This window comes from Echiichthys vipera, assembly GCF_963691815.1.
Source record: "Echiichthys vipera genome assembly, chromosome: 23".
NCBI classification, from domain to species: domain Eukaryota; kingdom Metazoa; phylum Chordata; class Actinopteri; order Perciformes; family Trachinidae; genus Echiichthys; species Echiichthys vipera.
In genome coordinates, this window is record NC_139848.1 from 7,129,385 (window position 1) to 7,147,394 (window position 18,010).

General features: G+C 43.7%; 1 protein-coding gene across 3 annotated transcripts in view; it reads right to left on the reverse strand.

The window, feature by feature from the left end:
• mcf2la (mcf.2 cell line derived transforming sequence-like a) overlaps positions 1–16,126 on the reverse strand; it is a 33,456-nt gene extending 17,330 nt beyond the window's left edge. For all 3 annotated transcript variants that reach the window (XM_083937940.1, XM_083937939.1, XM_083937938.1), the window contains exons 1-4: positions 15,880–16,126; positions 5,588–5,671; positions 4,164–4,278; positions 2,037–2,127 (exon numbers count right to left, since the gene is read on the reverse strand). In XM_083937940.1, the coding sequence (XP_083794066.1) occupies positions 2,037–2,127; positions 4,164–4,278; positions 5,588–5,671; positions 15,880–16,018 (429 nt within the window). In that variant the 5' untranslated portion in view covers positions 16,019–16,126. The remainder of the gene's footprint in view (positions 1–2,036; positions 2,128–4,163; positions 4,279–5,587; positions 5,672–15,879) is intronic.
• Between the last annotated feature and the right edge of the window lie 1,884 nt (positions 16,127–18,010).

The following is an 18,010-nucleotide window of genomic DNA, read 5'->3' on the forward strand; positions in this document are numbered from 1 at the left end:
CCTGATGTTAACACGGATATAAGCTCATTTTCTGGTTTTGTTTATTATGTATAATGTTCAAAAAACACACAGGAGATCCTGCAGAGAAGTTTCTGCCACAGTGCTGATGAACTCCTCCCTGTCTCTAAAGACTGTTTATGATAACGTTAGCTATTATATTTCCCTAGTTTTACTGATAATTTATAACACTGACAAAAGGGTCACATCTTGTCAGCCACTGGACATTGATAAAAAACTGAATTACCTTTGATTAAAGGACTTTAAGTGTTTGGTATCAATGTCAATTACCCTTTCCCTTAAAATACAACTATTTTCATGTTTTTAGGTTTGTATTTCAGTCATCACATGTATGTTCAGTTAACACCAGTTAAAAACAAAGAGACAACTACTAATTGGTTTGCGCCAACTTCCCTTTCAAGGACATGGACTGGGCCAATGGACTGGAATGAGATGACAGACCTGGAATGGTCCATTACGACAGGTGGGGGAGTGTCTTGAGCGTGTAGATGTTTGTGTGTACAGGTTAAACTGAAGCAAGGAGCTTCATAATGACTTATTGTCACACTGGGGATAGTTTTTATTACAAATGCCACGGAAGGATCGTTATAATCAGTGTCCAATTAGCATATATTTGCATAAATCTGCATATATTGGACATGCTAAGCTGTGTAATACAGGATGAGCATCGTAACAGATGTGTAGGGGTGTGGTGATGTTGGCAGAGCTGGTTTGAGTGGATTTAAACCTTAAAACTCCACAATAACCACACATTTCTTTCAGATACAGATTCCTTTTCTACGTTTTTAAATTTTTCATATTGAAGGGACTCCGAGAGCAGCGCTCAGTGACTTTTACTCTCAAGTCTGTCTGATGTCAATCAACTCCTCACTGCTCAGCCTCTCTGCTGTTTTATTCCTCTGCCCCCAATTCTTTTCCTTCCTTTTTGCCTTCCTTATAATCCCCTTTTCCCTTTAAAGCATTTCCCTGGATCCCTTCTCTTTCACTCTATTAAGTCCTCTTCAACTCATCGGGTCAGAGAGGAGTGAAACTTTCACCCCATCCAAGAAGTAGGCTAGTAGGCTAACGGCAAGATCATACTACTGGAACACACAGTTTGGACTTGTGATGTCTAACAGGATGTGTGTATCTCATCGCACACACTTTGTTGTTCACACGTTGTGAGAATCAGCCACCCACTCCAGAATACGCTATTTATAACCCACCTCCTGCTTCGATTCAATACCCAGAAAGCAAAACACAGTCGCCTAAGCCAGTACATGTCCTGCCTCTACACAGCCCATGAATAAGAACTTAAAGGTCCCATATGATGCTCATTTTCAGGGTCATACTTGTATTTTGGGTTTCTACTAGAACATAATTAAATTTTTTAATGTTCAAAACACATTTTCCTCATCCTGTATTCACCCTCTGTCTGAAACGCTCCCTTTTAGCGCCTCTCTCTTTAAGAACCCTCCTGAAAAAGCCCAGTCTGCTCTGATTGGTCAGCGTTTCTGGATCCATCTGCACTCTCGGAGGCTCTTCACTGTCACTGCAGTCAGGGAATGACTGTAAAGGCACTGTAGCAGCACCTTCTACCTGTATATAGTACAGTTGTGACAACACACCTGTACAGAAGTCCTGACGGCTCGTTTAAAGGCACAGTGTCTGAATACGGGCTGTGTGCATTTCTTTGTGGATTTAGCGTTTTAATACTTTCACAGTATTTATAAAGCACCTAACCTGCTTTATGATCGAAAAAGGAATTAAAATCTCACTTTTTTTACAACATGGGCCTGTAACCAAAACACACACACACATAATGCATAGTTTGTAAAAGCAAGCTACTACACACAAAAACATCCATTACTATAAGTGGTGACGAGCCAAATAACACACACACACACAGCTGACAACAGCAACTCCAACCACAGATCACACGTACCAAAACAGCTATCTTTAGTCGTCAGCGGTACATCATCCCACACAAACAAACCAGTGCACACCTAGGGCAGTCTCACAAACACACAGGCTCTTACTGCGAGGCGGAGCAGGGTAGCCCTGACGGCGGCCCATCGGTCCAGTCGTCTGTCGATGACCAGGATGAAACCCACTCCTGATGCTGCAACGCTGCAAGAGAGAAGCACACTGTTACAACCAGGGAAGCCATGTTTCTCTATTTGAGTGTGTTTGTATCTAATCCTAGGAAATACATGCATTTGCAATTCTCAGATGAATTGAAAATAGGTCTTCGTCTTCGGTAATAATTGCACATTACTGTGATATTCCTGCACTGCGTTCCCAGAGTTCATTGCCTCTCAAACAGTGAGGCAGGCAAAAATATCAAATTCATTCATTGGTCTTCACAAGAGGAGAAAATATTATTTAAGGTGTTTAAAATCAATGCTCGGGGAAGTTAACAGCTTTGAACCAACTCTCTGTGTCTGTGGTAGTCATCTGTCATTATTGATGATTGAGAGATCCTTGGGATTACCATGGCAACCTTGGCTCTGCGTTAATGTGTATGTGTGAGTGTGTGTATGTGAAAATCTTGCCATTCATTCCATTCCACAGGCAGTGCCATATGTAGCAACCTCATTACGCTAATGTGTGCGTGTGTGTGTGTGTGTGAGTGTGCGTGTGTGTGTGTGTGTGCAGCATTTGTGCATGTGTGCATGTGTGTGTATGTGTGTGTGATTGAATGCAGTATTTTCCGCAAAGGTCCTGCTGGATAAATTGACATGCATCCTGACACCTAAACACACAGTTACAATGGCACAACACACACATACACACACACACACACACACTGTGAGGCCGACATATGAATACCGCTGAGTTGGCCCATCTGGGTGTCATTATTAGCCAATTTCCCCTCATCACACACAGACATGTTAAGGAAATGTACACACTACACTACCCAGTGAACGCTGTAGGATCAAATCCTCAATCCATCTCTACTGGAAGAAATATTCCAGCACATGAATGAAGCCGGCTGAAAATCTACGGAGATCTTTGCTCTTCCACGGCCCAAAAAAAAAGAGAGACCACAAATGCTTAATATCCCTTTGTTATCATCCAGTAATAATCCATGCCGCCTTAAATTGTCCTCATCCCGTCGTTGTCAGCGCTCAATTCCTGCATCCACAGTCATCTGTTTGCAGCTCGCGGATGGAAGGAGGTGACCGTTCACATCCTTAAAGAGCATCTCCCTCCTGCTTCCCCTTCTCCCTCTGCTCCTCCACCACCTGCCTCCCAGGCTCAGCCAATTAAAAACGAGCCCTGCATCTTGCTGTTCTCCCACGGCCAATCGGAGCGCACAGTGCAGCCGATTGGCAGCTGGGTGCAAATGGCTGGTGGGGAGAAAGGGAGGGGACTCAGAGGGGAGATATGCAAGGTGATGAGCCACAGGAAGAAAAAAGAAAAAAAGATCGCCATGACACACACACACACAAATGCATTTGCGTGTATATAGATGCCTACATCTCCATCCTTTCTCCTCCCCTTAATTACGTGTGTGTATGCATCAGTGTGTGTGTGTGTGTGTGTGTGTGTGTGTGTGTGTGTGTGTGCAGCACTCAGCAGGAAAGGAAATGTGAAAGGAAGGGAGGGAGGGGAGGAGAGAGGGAGGAGAGAATAAAGAGGGACGGACAGACAGAAGAAAAGAAAGAGGTGTAATGATTTCATTTGAATTCAATTAGAAATACTAATTGTGTTAACCTAACGCCACATCTAAAACCTTTCTTTCAGGATTATCGTGGAAGTTTATTTTGAAAAACTCCATCTATATCTCCATTAAATTTGATTTTAAGTGGGAAGTCTTCAGGATATTTTTTGTTTTTCACCATTATTTCTCTCTTTTATTCTCGAAATATCTTTCATTTTCTCTAAAATCTATTTCTGTATGTCTTTTGTGGAGCGTCCCTGTGGTAGGCCTTTGGAGTTGTGCTTCCATCTGTTGGCTGCTCGCGGCATTACACCTCGACAAATTGGCAAGACCCCCCTCACAGTTTGTTTGTTGTGCTGTCAAAACCAAACGAAGCAGCAGAAAAGAGGGATAGTGTGTGTGTGTGTGTGTGTGTGTGTGTGTGTGTGTGTGTGTGTGTGTGTGTGTGTGTGTGTGTGTGTGTGTGTGTGTGTGTGTGTGTGTGTGTGTGCGCGCTAACCTAGGGATGCTGCTGAGGTAACCGAGGACGTTTTGAATCTCCTCCTCCTCCAGCTCGCTGAAATCTGGGAACTCTGGGAAGACGATGATGGGGTTGCCGCTCATCCCGCGGCCCCCTGGAGACGGAGAGGTTGGGGAGACAGAGACATACAGGTCACAGAGACATCCAGGTGGGGTCAACTTGAAGTTTTGGCGTGTTGGTGATTTTCTATTGACTTGTTTTATAAGACAGACTTCTGAGCTTAGAGAAATCTGAAGTGATGTTTTAAAAAATCATAACAACAAATCACAAAATAAAGCAGGAAACAAGTGGAACTTTTACAGCTTCATTATCCATAATGAGATAAAGACAAAACAGCTGCCTTTAAGTGTATTGTTATATACATTTTCCACTAATGAATGGCCATACAAAAACTAAAAACCAAGGTATAAAATCAAAAGGGCCTCTCTCACACACACACACACACACACACACACACACACACACACACACACAAACACACACATTAGGCATCCTCTATAATCGGTGGGTCAAGTTGCAAAGCAGATCATTGTGGTGCTGAATTATTCACATGCCGTCACTGGTAAGGCATTATCGTCATGGTAACCCAACACAGGGCCCTACGTGTGTCTTTCTGTTTGCATACATCCGTCCCCCACCCCTTTCTATGTGAGTGGTTGTTTTTGTGAAGGTTTAGATAAAATGTGTCATGAGAACTTAACTTTGCAAGACGAGTCGACTTTGGAAGAACTTTTGATCAAGAACGAGGAAATTGTGAGTGAGAAGTGACGCCTACTTCTAGACGGCATAGCAACCGGTCGATTAAGTGGCTGCTTCTAAAGCTACAGTCCAATACACCTGCGTTAAATACACAGAGAGTGTCAGAAGAAGTCATGCCACATTAAAGTCTGCAAACTGAGTAAATAAGCAGAGCTATTTCTGGAGTATGGACGACAAATCTGTGTTACATGTGCTGTGAATTCTTCTTCCATTAGAGACACACACTTACTTTGAAAAAGAGAAAAGAAATGAGTTGTTATTGCTGAGATTTTGCTAAAAAATCAGCAATAACAGTGGTGCATATTTAGAGAAAAGTCTAATTCAGGGAAACACTAAAATGAACTCCAAAGTGTCGGTGTTGAATTACGTTCATGAATCCAATTTTCTCCATCCTTACATAAAATCCTCTTTCAGTTTACGTGAATGTGATTTTGCACCCACAAGATAATAATCCAGTTTAATCTAATCCATGCTGCCTCTTTAGAAAAAAAAGGCCTATCTGGGGTTACGAGTTCACCCTGCTCCTCACCACTTGTAACTCAACATTAATACATTTTTATCTCTCAGCTCTATGGAAGTATAACACAAGAAAACCGTTATATTTGAGCTGGCATCAACAGTCAGAAGAGAGAAATGTAACCAACCAGGGAGGATGGCGAACTGTTTCTGGAGTTCAGAGCCGATTTCTGCTGCGCACAGAGGACCGTCCTCCCTCTGCAGGATGTCATCTGAGGAAAAAGACAGAGAGATGGAGATGTGTTTATTAGACGCTAATGTCTCCACACACAAAAACACGGTGTTATTATTAATCTGTAAAGCTGTGTGACATGTTGGAAGTTATCAGCTCTTTGCCATTAAGGACGGCTGATTGCACTCAGCTGAGGACGGGTGACCGTTACAAATGGGATGAGAGGACAAAGACGAAGAGGAACGTTAAAATCAGGCTGTTTTGAAATGGAGCCAATGATCCAGTGTGACCCAATTTGCCTGCTAACAGCTGACCTTTTATTTTTATTACAGAAACGTATAATTCAATCAAGTGTGTATAAATGAACTTATTGGCTAGCTAATGGTGTCACAGCCTTTCCCTAACTTTATTGAGGTATAGAAATACACACTATAATGATTTAAGGACTGATTAACTCCTTGATTTTGGAAAAAAAAGACATCAAAAGAACTCCAAACGAGGAGAAAGAGGTGAGAGGAGAGAAAGCAAAGAAAAAACAGCATTTGCATTTGCTCCTCTCTGACCAAGCTAGATTACAGTAATCTCATTTAGCCCTCTGAGACGTGTAATGTAGAGATAGGGAGAGAATTCTCCACCACTCATTTGGTTGCCATGTGTGACCTGTGCATGCCAAAAAACACAAGGAAGATTGTTAATTGTGTGCGATCGTGTGCATCTGTGAATGAAAACTGCAATATGTCCGTCGTGTGTAAAGGAGCATCGCTGTGAAATACATGTGTGTGTGTGTGTGTGTGTGTGTGTGTGTGTGTGTCTTGGAGCACAGACAAAGGCTGGCAGTGAGAGCGGTGTGAGAGAAGTATGGCAAGGTTTCCAGGCATTATGGTGGGACTGGCAGTGAGAAGCATCATTACCATCTAAGTGCAAACGGAGCAAACTGTCCATATTTTAAATAAAAGAGCCAGCCACTCGAGCAAACTGAACATAGACTGCTTTATCTTATTGTATCTTATATTATCGTAGGGTGCCGGGTGATGAAAACACTCTCAAAAGAGACGTCAATCCATCCTATCTAACTGATGTCAGGTAGGCTTGAGTCAGATTCAACTCTGCAGAATGACGCAAGTGCAGAAACTGATAATAAAAGGCTCGTACTAGCTTTAAATATCTTTTTAAAGTTATTCTGCAAGAGCTGTAATCTGAGGACACCGTCTTATGCAGCAGCTCCATATGATGAAGAAACCCACAGATTAAGAGCTTAGATCCTCGCAGTGCTATATACGGAGTGTCAGCGCACAGTCGGCTAGACGGTGACTCACACCGCACACTGTAGGTCCCATGTGTTAGTCCACGCTCAGCAGCATGTGTGAGAGCGCCGGCAGCCGTTTACGATTAAACGGGTCACTGAAATCCATGTAGTTGTGGTCAAGCAGGAATGCATTGTAGTGGAGGTGTACGACACACACACACGCAGGGTAATAATGCCAGTCAGGCCCTGGGCATGGCTCTTGATAGCAGGGGATTACATTAAGATGACAGAGCAGTGACTCAGGAATCATCCGTCACACTGACAGAAAACAAACATTTCTATCATCTCATGAAGAATACATTAAAGGAAAGAGGCAGCAGAGACAGAAGAGGAAGAACGGAAGGGAAGAAATTAGCTGATCGGCCAAAAAAAAAGGGACAAACTGAAGTGGAAAAGTAGGAAAGTAGAGTTAAGGAGGAGTCTAAAAGAGGGTATGTAAACAATTTGAAGCAGGATTAACATGGCACTAATGCAGGTCCACTTTAATAGACCTAACAGACCACAGAGTTTCCAGCAAAGTGGACCAGTCTGTAATTTCACCAAAGACAACAACGGCGCCATAATTAGCAGAAACCACAAAGCAGGAAGAGAATATTCGGTGAATAGCTCTATAAAAACACAATGGGTGTAAAGCTTAAAAGAGCAAATGTTGTCTTTTGGAAATGCTCAGATGTTCAGACCGTGTGTGAGCAAATCTGTCGTCGTGTGTCAGGGTGTGTGTTTCAGCGTGTCGTCGGGGCCAGCTGTCAGTTCAGTGTGTCAGGCAGTAAGCTCGGGCTAAGACCCAAAGTCTGGAGCGGAGCCAGACATGTGCAGCGCTCTCTGACCCTAGTGTAATGTGTGTGTGTGTGTGTGTGTGTGTGTGTGTGTGTGTGTGTGTGTGTGTGTGTGTGTGTGTCATCACCTGGAGGTATTTCTTCATAAACCCCATTTACAAACTATTACAACAGACTGTGACAGACGTGTACGCGTGATGAACTTTGCCTCTCATCTTAATCTCTATCAAACTAACTGTCTCACCCAGGTGTTACCGTCGCCGTGGTAACCACTGATTTCAAGTATACACACACAACTGATTGAGATAAGGTTTATTTAAGGTAATAAGGTTTTTTCCCACTTTTCTAACTCTTATTACCTTATTAAAGCACGTATGCAAGCTTTTCAACATCCTTTCACGCCATCTCTAGTTTATGATATTATTCGTTGTTCCCTTTATTTTCTTTATATTAAATTAGTCTCTCTGACTATTAAGAGGAAAAAAGTCTCAGCCTCTATCCGGCTGTTAAGTGGTGACGTAACACCCTTTCAAAATATGATTTTCGGGTCCATATCGGCCCAAGCCTCGTATTTCTACAACCACAGTGCCGTGTTCCCCGTTGTTCGAAAAGATCTGAGTTTTTTTAAAAACAACATAATTGTAATTTTATCTCATATCTATTGATGAAAAAGATGTCTAACTGACGAAAGGGGTGATCGTAATTGTTCATGTGTTCGGCCGTTGTGTCTGTTTCTGTCAAACGGAGCGTTTGGACCCGGGAATCGTATTTTGAAAGGGTGTTACGTCATATCTTAACAGTCAGATACTGTGTTTATTGTCAATATCAAATCAAATTTAGGGATTTTACATGAAATGTATTTAAATTACTGGGGGAGAAAACTATTTCTTTGAGTTGAAACAAACCCTGCCCGCCTATAGGGGTGAACGGTGCACACACATCAGACATTCAGGCGTCAGGGCGGCTTTTCACTGGTGCTGAAGCTCTAAAACTCCCGGCTTTGTCCCCAGTCGGATGAATGAAATTAAACTATAGAGGCTAGGCTGCAAGTGAACCCCTTTACCCACCAAACAACACACACACACACACACACACACACACACATACTGGAAGTGGGGCATTGCAGCCAAACACAAATAGTGATTATGGGGGGCCTAGAAAGAATGTCCCTCCGCCTCCTTGTACCCTTCCCCCAAGCCCTGACACCCCTTCACCATTTCATTCATCCTTTTTTACCAGGGGCTTAGCCGAGGGGCAAACGGAGACATAACCCAACAACCTGCCCATGTAAAATTAAATATCGCACCATTCAGCTCGATTTTATCAGGGGTCACTTCAGCTCTACCTTACTTCTCGAGTCAAAGTTTCTCTTAATGATGAATAACACGCGTCATAACTTAGATTAATTTTTCTTGCGTGTCTCCAGCTGAATGCCTGTTTGTGTTTGTATGTGTGAGAGAGGATTTAGAGAGGTGAAAGGATAGTGAGGATGAGGAGGAGGAGGAGGAGGAGGAGGGGGAATGAGGCAGTCGGAAAAAAAAAACAGCCTAGAGGTGCTGTCGTCTCAATAGGATGAAATGGAGGACAGGGTTTCTTTACACATGCCTACATATTTAATGTGTTGGTCTGGTGCTAGGTGATACTGTGGCTGTGTTTTCTTTGTGGTGCAGAAGTAAAGAACTTCACAGTAAACAGTACACAACTCCAAAACCTTAATCAGAAACTATACTACATGGTGGTCATCTCTTTTTTCCAATTTGCCTCAAACAGTCTTAGTTTGGAGTAAACAGGGTCTGTCTCAGAACCTCTGAGTGTGTGTGTGTGTGTGTGTGTGTATATCTATATATAGAGATATACACACATGTTTGGATATGATTACAGTCCAACACTCCTTTACCATGTAATTTACAAAAACTCAATTTGTGAAACACGCTTTGGTGAGGTCAGTCAGTCAGAGGTGAAAGAGAGGCAACAGCCCACTTAAGTCTCATAAAGGTACAGTCCATTACACACACACACACACACACACACACACACACACATACACAGCATTGTCTGGCACTGTCTCATTTGCGACACATCCTCCCCTTTGTTCTGCAGTCATGTTCCGACAGGTTTTTCATTGCTAAACACACACTGTCAGTTCAAAGATGGTAGCCAGCTGTTCTCTGCTGGTTAATGGCTGACAGTGCTGGCCTGCTGGTCAAAGTTCAAAGCCACAGGAAGCTGGAGAGCTGTCTGATGTTCACTCAAACACACACACACACACACACACACACACACACACACACACACACACACACACACACACACACACACACACACACACACACACACACACACACACACACACACACACACACACACACACACACACACACACACACACACACACACACACACACACACACACACACACACACACACACACACACACACACACACACACACACACACACACACTCAGACACACACACACACACACTCTCTCAGGACCCTGGGTGAGGACGATGCAAACTAAAACAAGCATGACATGGTTGGACACAGGCGGTGCACCAACACACTGAACAGACATATAAACAATGCAGGCGTTGAGGAAAGTGACAACTCTCATTTATCACATGGGTCCACTGACAGCAGACAGTATAAATCTCTTATGATTTGATGCTGGGACCAAGCTTTCTTCATTTAAAAAGGTCTCTATATTAAATAGTGAGGTTTTCATGTCTTTTTTATTATAAAGCAGTTGAAAAGGGTCCGTCCACACAGAGACACATTTACCTGTAACGGCACAACTTTAGTATTGTTTTGACCGACCATCCACACACAGCCGGCGTTATCGGAGCCTAAAAACGGTATCTTTTAAAACCAGGTCCCAGAGTGGGAAGATTTGAAAACGTCCCTGTGGCATTGTCGTCCAGACGGCAAAGCTGCATGCTTTTCTTAAACGAGGCCGTCATCGCCCCACCTCCGGCCTCTAACCCCGCAGCGTCACATAACAACAAGGACAGAGACAGACCCGTAGATTGTATAATGAACTGTACTCTGAGCGTCATGCATGGGAATGAATTAGGCCGACGAGATATTTCTCCCTTTTCCCTGATGGTCTGAATAAGTCGCTAAATTGGTCGCTTGTAGCTTTTTACAAATAAAGTTGCCAAAGATGGTCGCAAAAAACGCTGCTAGCTTTTGGTGAATGGAATTATCTTCACTCTAATACTCCTCATTTGTCATTAAATGCCAATAAATGCATCTCAAAAATCTGGAAAGATGCACTTTAAAGTAACAAGTTTTGTTCCAACCACACTTCATTGGCTTCACAGCAAGATTCAAGCTGTTGTTTCATAGATTGCTGCCTAAAGTGATCATTATTATTAGTGTATGCAAACAAGGGCATGTATCCCACTATTCCAGTAGGAGTAAATTACGATCTACAGTATTTCCTGTTAGCTTGGATATTGACTCTGCCTAATGACAGGCCATTTAAAAAGTATCAGGATCAAGACGTTTAAGACGGACGTCCAGCACTCAAGCGTCTCTGAGACCTTCAGCCCTCCATCTGCTGCTCTGGTATGCCCCAAATGGAAAGGACTGACTTGGAATGCAGACTTGAAGGCACTAGGTTGAGAGGAAAGAGGTTTGTGTATGTGGTGAGGGTGTGGCAGCAGGTTTGACGCTGCTGCGTTGGCATCAAATGCCAGCAGAGAGATGGTCAGCTGCACGGTGTGTATTTGCATATAGAGAAACAAGGATTTGCCAGCCGCTCTGCAGCTGTGTGTGTATATGTGTATGTGTGTGTGTGGGTGTGTGTGTGTGTGTGTGTGTGTGTGTACACTTGTGCAAGGGAATCTGAGCTCTATTATCTGGCATTATAGGCAGGGTTTACCGAAGCCCCATCTGTCACTGCTGTGGGGTATCTGACACACACACACACACACACACACACATAGTGTTAAACAACAACTGGGTCACAGGACCAACAGTGGCCTGGAATGTGTGTGTATGTGTGTGTGTGTGTGTAGTGCCTGTGTGGCCAAAACCAAAGCTTGAATTAGTGTGGATCAGAAAAAGACAGCAGCCAGACGAACATTAAAATATTACCGCTGGTCACGTGACTTCAGTCCTGAGTGTTTGGGTTCTTCAGCTGTCACTGTGTAATCACAGGACACCCAGGGACCACCGGGGATATTCCAGAGTCATTTCACTTTGACTTGCACTTTATAATCCCAGTTCAAGGATGCAGAATATGACTTTCCCCTACTGCCTACCTTTAAATTGTCAGCGGGGAATCTACTTTCTGCAACAGCTTTCATAGTTTAAACCCATTATTTTGATGCTGCGATACATCATCCTGCATGTATGTCTTGGTGCGGCCAAGACGCTAAAGTGATGTTGCTCTTCTTCCATTCAGCAGCAACAGTTAGAAATCCAGAACAATGGCTTCAGGCCTGACTCCGTCACTGGCAGTGAGCCCTGATTTACTGAATAGACGGTGGCATCATCATCTCAGCAAAACAACACACTACTGTCCCCCCTGTCTGCAGTCTGCCCTGCCGTCACAACACACACACAACCAAGTTCCCATCCAACGCTCAAACAAATCCAAATGGTATTGTAGGAAGTTACTTCCTGGAGTTTCCACCGTAGTTGTCAAACTCTTGCCAAGGACCTAGACCTGTGCCTACAACACATGTAGCCTCGTGAAAATGTATGAATCAAGAATCTTTGAAACACTGAGGCATCTGTGGTGCAACTCACTAAACTACAAAGCTATCTTGTGGGTTTAAACACAGGTCCTCCTCCCTTCCTCTCTCTCTCTCCTCCATTAGAGTAAGCAGCCTTTTTTTAGCTGCCTCCGGCCATAGTTACGAGTCATTACACTGCACGGAACAAAGAAGAGCACGAGGAACACAGAGAGGGCGAAGAGAAATGACAGAGAGATTAAGAAGGAGGCAGCAAATAAGTAAAGAATCCAAGAGGTCTGTGTTTTTACTTGCCCGAAATGAAAACTTGCAGCTGTAGGAAAAAACCTGACACTACTCTTTTACACAATGACATCATGCACTGGAAGCGAGACTTATCTTCTATATTACTCTTAAAGGTCACTGAGGGTGTGCTGGACTCACTTTAGGATGTTTTAGGGGGGAAAGAAGGATTTATGACACTACAGGAAAGAGTTTTTACAAAGCAATTCTGATTTTTATATCGGAGAGTGAACTGATCTGGCGTAGAAATATGATCAGTTCATTTTAAATGGTATCTGTGCTGAAGTTGAGTAGGTCATAATCAAAAGGTCATCAATCCTCCACAGAAAGCGATCCTTCCCTTCAAAGCTCATATGTAGGGCATGATGAAAAGAAAGTGCACACCGCCCCAGGGTACGACACAGAGCACTGAAGAGAGCGTTGTTTCAACTCACTTATACGGTTTGTTTCTCTTCACCTAAGTCGGCACAATGTGCATCTACATCCCCTAACTTTCGAAAAGCAGGGTACTAAAAGGAAACGGATCTCCTCATGAGAAGGAGTCACTGGAGCTTTACGGAGCTGCGCATTAGCCTGATAAATACGCTACTCCTTTAGAAATCAATAGGTTTGATTTGTTGTGCCTCGTCGTTGCCTTCATCCTTCGGGGATCATTAAAGATTCATCAAATCCACTTAATCTAATCTCGCTCCGCATCGAGTTTATCGATTATGTTCTCTTGTTTTGCGTTGATGCCTTCTGTTGTAACGGTTTGCTATGACGGACTCTCGAGGGCACAATAAATTGACTTAACAGCTGCTGCTAAATCCAGTGCAAACAGGTCGTTTAACAGGTCCCGTGTGCTCATTTCCGGGTTCAGGCATCTATTTCGGGTCTCTACTAGAACATGTTTACTTGTTATTTTCTCATACTGCCCCCCCTCCTGAAAAAGCTCAGTCTGCTCTGATTGGTCAGTGTTTTTCCAGATCTTCATTTCTGTTTTGATACTTTCACCGTATTTGTATGGCACCTTGACCTGCTGTATAATTAAAAAACATGGATATCTCACTTTAAAGCAACATAAAACACACACACACACACACACACACACACACACACACACACACACACACACACACACACACACACACACACACACACACACACACACACACACACACACACACACACACACACACACACACACACACACACACACACACACACACACACACACACACACACACACACACACACACACACACACACACACACACACACACACACACACACACACACACACACACACACACACACACACACACACACACACACAGATCAACATCCCAGATTTGCATTATGGGAGCTTAGCCGAGACTTTTCAACTTCTAATCTTGATTTGGCGAAAAGCAGCGATAGGACAGGTTGATACCTCTCGGTGCTAACTGCGTGCATGTGTGTCGGCAGGCTGTATAGGCTCAAAAGATAACCTCAGTCCATCTGCCAGTGGACCAAACACTCTCCCTGCACAGCAACACAGAAGACACTGCACACACCTGAAAAAGCCTGCAGATGGGCCAACAAAAGCACGCCGAGATCTCTGTGGGTTCATATCAACACTGCGGTTCACAGGTTATCGCACATCAGAGCAAACAAAAACTGAATAAATAGGACAGTCGACCAGTGAACACACACAACAGAGAGTGGAAATAAGGGGGAGGGGATGTTGACATTCAAAGTCTGAAAAGGGTTTTGTCCCAACTGACAGGATGCAACACACTGGGTTAATGGGACGAATGTGATTAACATGCTGTCAGCGTGCTCTGCTGTGTACTGTACTGAGGGCGCACAGACCTCACGTTAACGTACCGCTCGACACACACTTGAGCCCGGGGACCACTTTATGGGTTATGTAACCGTCGGTCTGATGGACAGTGATGCATTCAGCAGGAAAGGCATCTTTGGGCAATGAGACGAAATCAATGTGGATAACAAAGTCAGGTCATGTCCATTCATTTAGCTCATTCATACATACAAACAAACACCTACAGCATGGATGTTAAGATGTTACTAAAACGTAACCAACATCTTACAGCCAATCTTCTTTTCCTTTTCAATTTTATGCTCAAATGTGTGGAAAAGATATCATACTATAGTAGATAGTAGATGTTCAAGCTACACAATTTCAAAAAGAGAGATTTCAGGGTCTTTTTTTGTTATAAAGCAGTTCAAAGTGCTTTATACATACTGTGAAAATGTCTAAACACTAAATCTGCAACAAGGTCCTGACGCTCCGCCACAGGAAACCCGGATCAAGGTTTCATCTTACAAAGCAATGTGTACACAATACGTGTAAAGCATCAGTGTGGTGATTACGTGTACTGTTAGATGATCAGAATTGTTTTTTGTTGTTGTTGTTTTTACACTAAATCTGCAGAGAAATACAGCCCGTATTCAGAAACTGTGTCTTTAAACGAGCCGTCAGGACTTCTGTACGGTTGTGATGTCACAACTATGCTATAAATGAGGAGAAGGTGCTGCTACAGTGCCGTTACAGTCATTCGCCGGCTGCAGTGACAGTGCAGAGATGCCAAGAGTGCAGAGTACAGAAGACCTGGTAACAGTCAGAGCAGACTGGGCTTTCTCAGGAGGGGGGCTTAAAGAGACAGGCGCTAAAACCGAGCGTTTCAGACAGAGAGTGACACCTGGGCTTTTCCTGCGTTAGCCATGAAACACTTTGGCTCTACTTTGCCAAAGACAGGTCAACCTGTGGAGCTAAAGACTGTAATTTGCTGTTGCACATAACAGCTGGACCAGGACAAGAATGCACAACACACACACACACACACACACACACACACACACACACACACACACACACACACACACACACACACACACACACACACACACACACACACACACACACACACACACACACACACACACACACACACACACACACACACACACACACACACACACACACACACACACACACACACACACACACACACACACACACACACACACACACACACACACACACACACACACACGAAAGCACCTGCACAATTCTCACAGTCTTATCTCTCTCTATATAAAAGTTATTTACACATAAGAAACAAATCAGCCCACACATGCACACAGACTGAAGTCATATCAACAGCCCTGTTCATCCCCACACACACAGACACTCTACCTGTCATCATCTTCAGTTGCAGCCACAGCCTGGTGATATCGTGGCAGAGTAGAGACACTCGGTTGAGAGCCATCGTTTTGCCGGTGCATGTACAGTATGCCCCCTGACACACATGTACACACACACACTTAAAACACATTCACACACAGCAGCATAGTCTGTCAGAGCGCATCACGGTGGAAGTTCAGGCAGTCCATTCCGCCACAGCCGACAACTTCAGCCGCTTAGTGAGCTGTCAGTGCGCAGCGCAGCCCACACACACACACACACACACTCACCTCCCCTCCTCCTCCCCATCTGTACCAGCCAGTGAGGCGGAGTTTCACATGATCCTCCTCCAGTTTCACATGTCACACTGTTTTCACTGGAATACTTCAGCCCTTTGCAGGGACAATAACTGCTGCTACATAATCCCAATTATGGTTTATCATCATGATTTCCACGTATAATCTGTCGTCAGTGTGTTTCCGTGACACTTAGTTGATAAATTCGATTACTGCATTAATAGATTTCTTTGTTTTGAACATTAGGCGGTATGAAATATGGTCAGCTCCATTTTTAGAGCTCTCTCTCTCTCTCTCTCTCTCTCTCTCTCTCTCTCTCTCTCTCTCTCTCTCTCTCTCTCTCTCTCTCTCTCTCTCTCTCTCTCTCTCTCTCTCTCTCTCTCTCTCTCTCTCTCTCTCTCTCTCTCTCTCTCTCTCTCTCTCTCTCTCTCTCTCTCTCTCTCTCTCTCTCTCTCTCTCTCTCTCTCTCTCTCTCTCTCTCTCTCTCTCTCTCTCTCTCTCTCTCTCTCCTCTCTCCCTCTCTCTCTCTCTCTCTCTCCCTCCCTCCCTCCCTCCCTCTCCCCTTCTCCTCGTGTGTTTGTTGTTGTTAAATTAGTTAAAAAGAACCCTATCACACCATTTTCAAAGCATAATTTATGTAATATCTATTTGCGGAGACATGAAATAGCCCTCCATAATGTTCACAGCCTTTTTAAAGAAAGACGCCGCAGGAATCAAACTTTGTCACGAGTTCATCTGCATCTTGCTTACTTCTCCACGTCTTCTGGGTCTAAGCTCAACTTTTAAGTGCCGCCGATTCCAACCAACATTTGAATGCAAATAAAGGTTCACAATTAGGGTAATGTAAAGTAAACAAAGTAATTTATGTGTGCACTGTACTAAAAATCAAATAGACTCATGTTGGTGCCAAAGGGGAGGAGGCCTCTTTCTCTGTGTTTTTCTCACACTCTCTCACGGACACACACACACACACAATGCCAATGAGGGCAGCAGGGGGACCCAGTGTGCCACACAGAAGCAGTGACGAGTCGGACCAGAGAGAATGTGAATAGACCCCTTAGGAGCTCAAGATCGTGCCCTGCTGAGGAAAACACACTTTTTTTAAAACTGTTATTCTGTTGCTTCTGTTTATTCGCCATCTCGCCTGTTCTCTTTCATGTATAAAAAGGTATGCAGTTACTCTTCACATCCTATGTATAAATCAATGCATAAACTTGATAATCACAGGCAAATAAAAGGTCAGAAGTAACTTTTCATTTAGAGTAGCCTGGTCTCTCTAGAATTAGCACTTCACTGGCAATGCATTTATTCATTTTACACAGAAATTATTACTTCATATGATCATATGTTTCTCAGATTTGCCTGAAAATAACTATCTCACATCAGGGGTATTTCCACTTGAGCTTGTAGGCTCAGATGTACAACAGAAAGCCTGTTTTATAAGCTGGGCAGGGAGGGTTTTAACGCTGCAGGCAAATGAGGGGCATTATGGGAGTGTAGGATCTTGACCTATAGGGACTTGAGGTCCTTTAAGAGCACAGTTCCCATGAACCCCTTGTCTTCCTCTTTCATGTCACTGTTTTAAAAGCAAATAGAAAGAGTCTATAAAACCTTATTGTGCATTAATGCTCTAGCACTTTGTCCTAAAGGAGTTTTTCTTGCACGGTAATTGTTGTTTTATTATAGTAAGACACCTTAAAAAAGAGGCTGGGGCTGCGTTTAGATCAGGGAGAATCACCCTCATCTTCAGACCTCCCCTATGACCCTGCTGACCAGCACACAGAGGATAATCCAGGCTCACATGCACATGTAGTGAAACCCCTTACTCCATCTGTCTGACTGGTTTC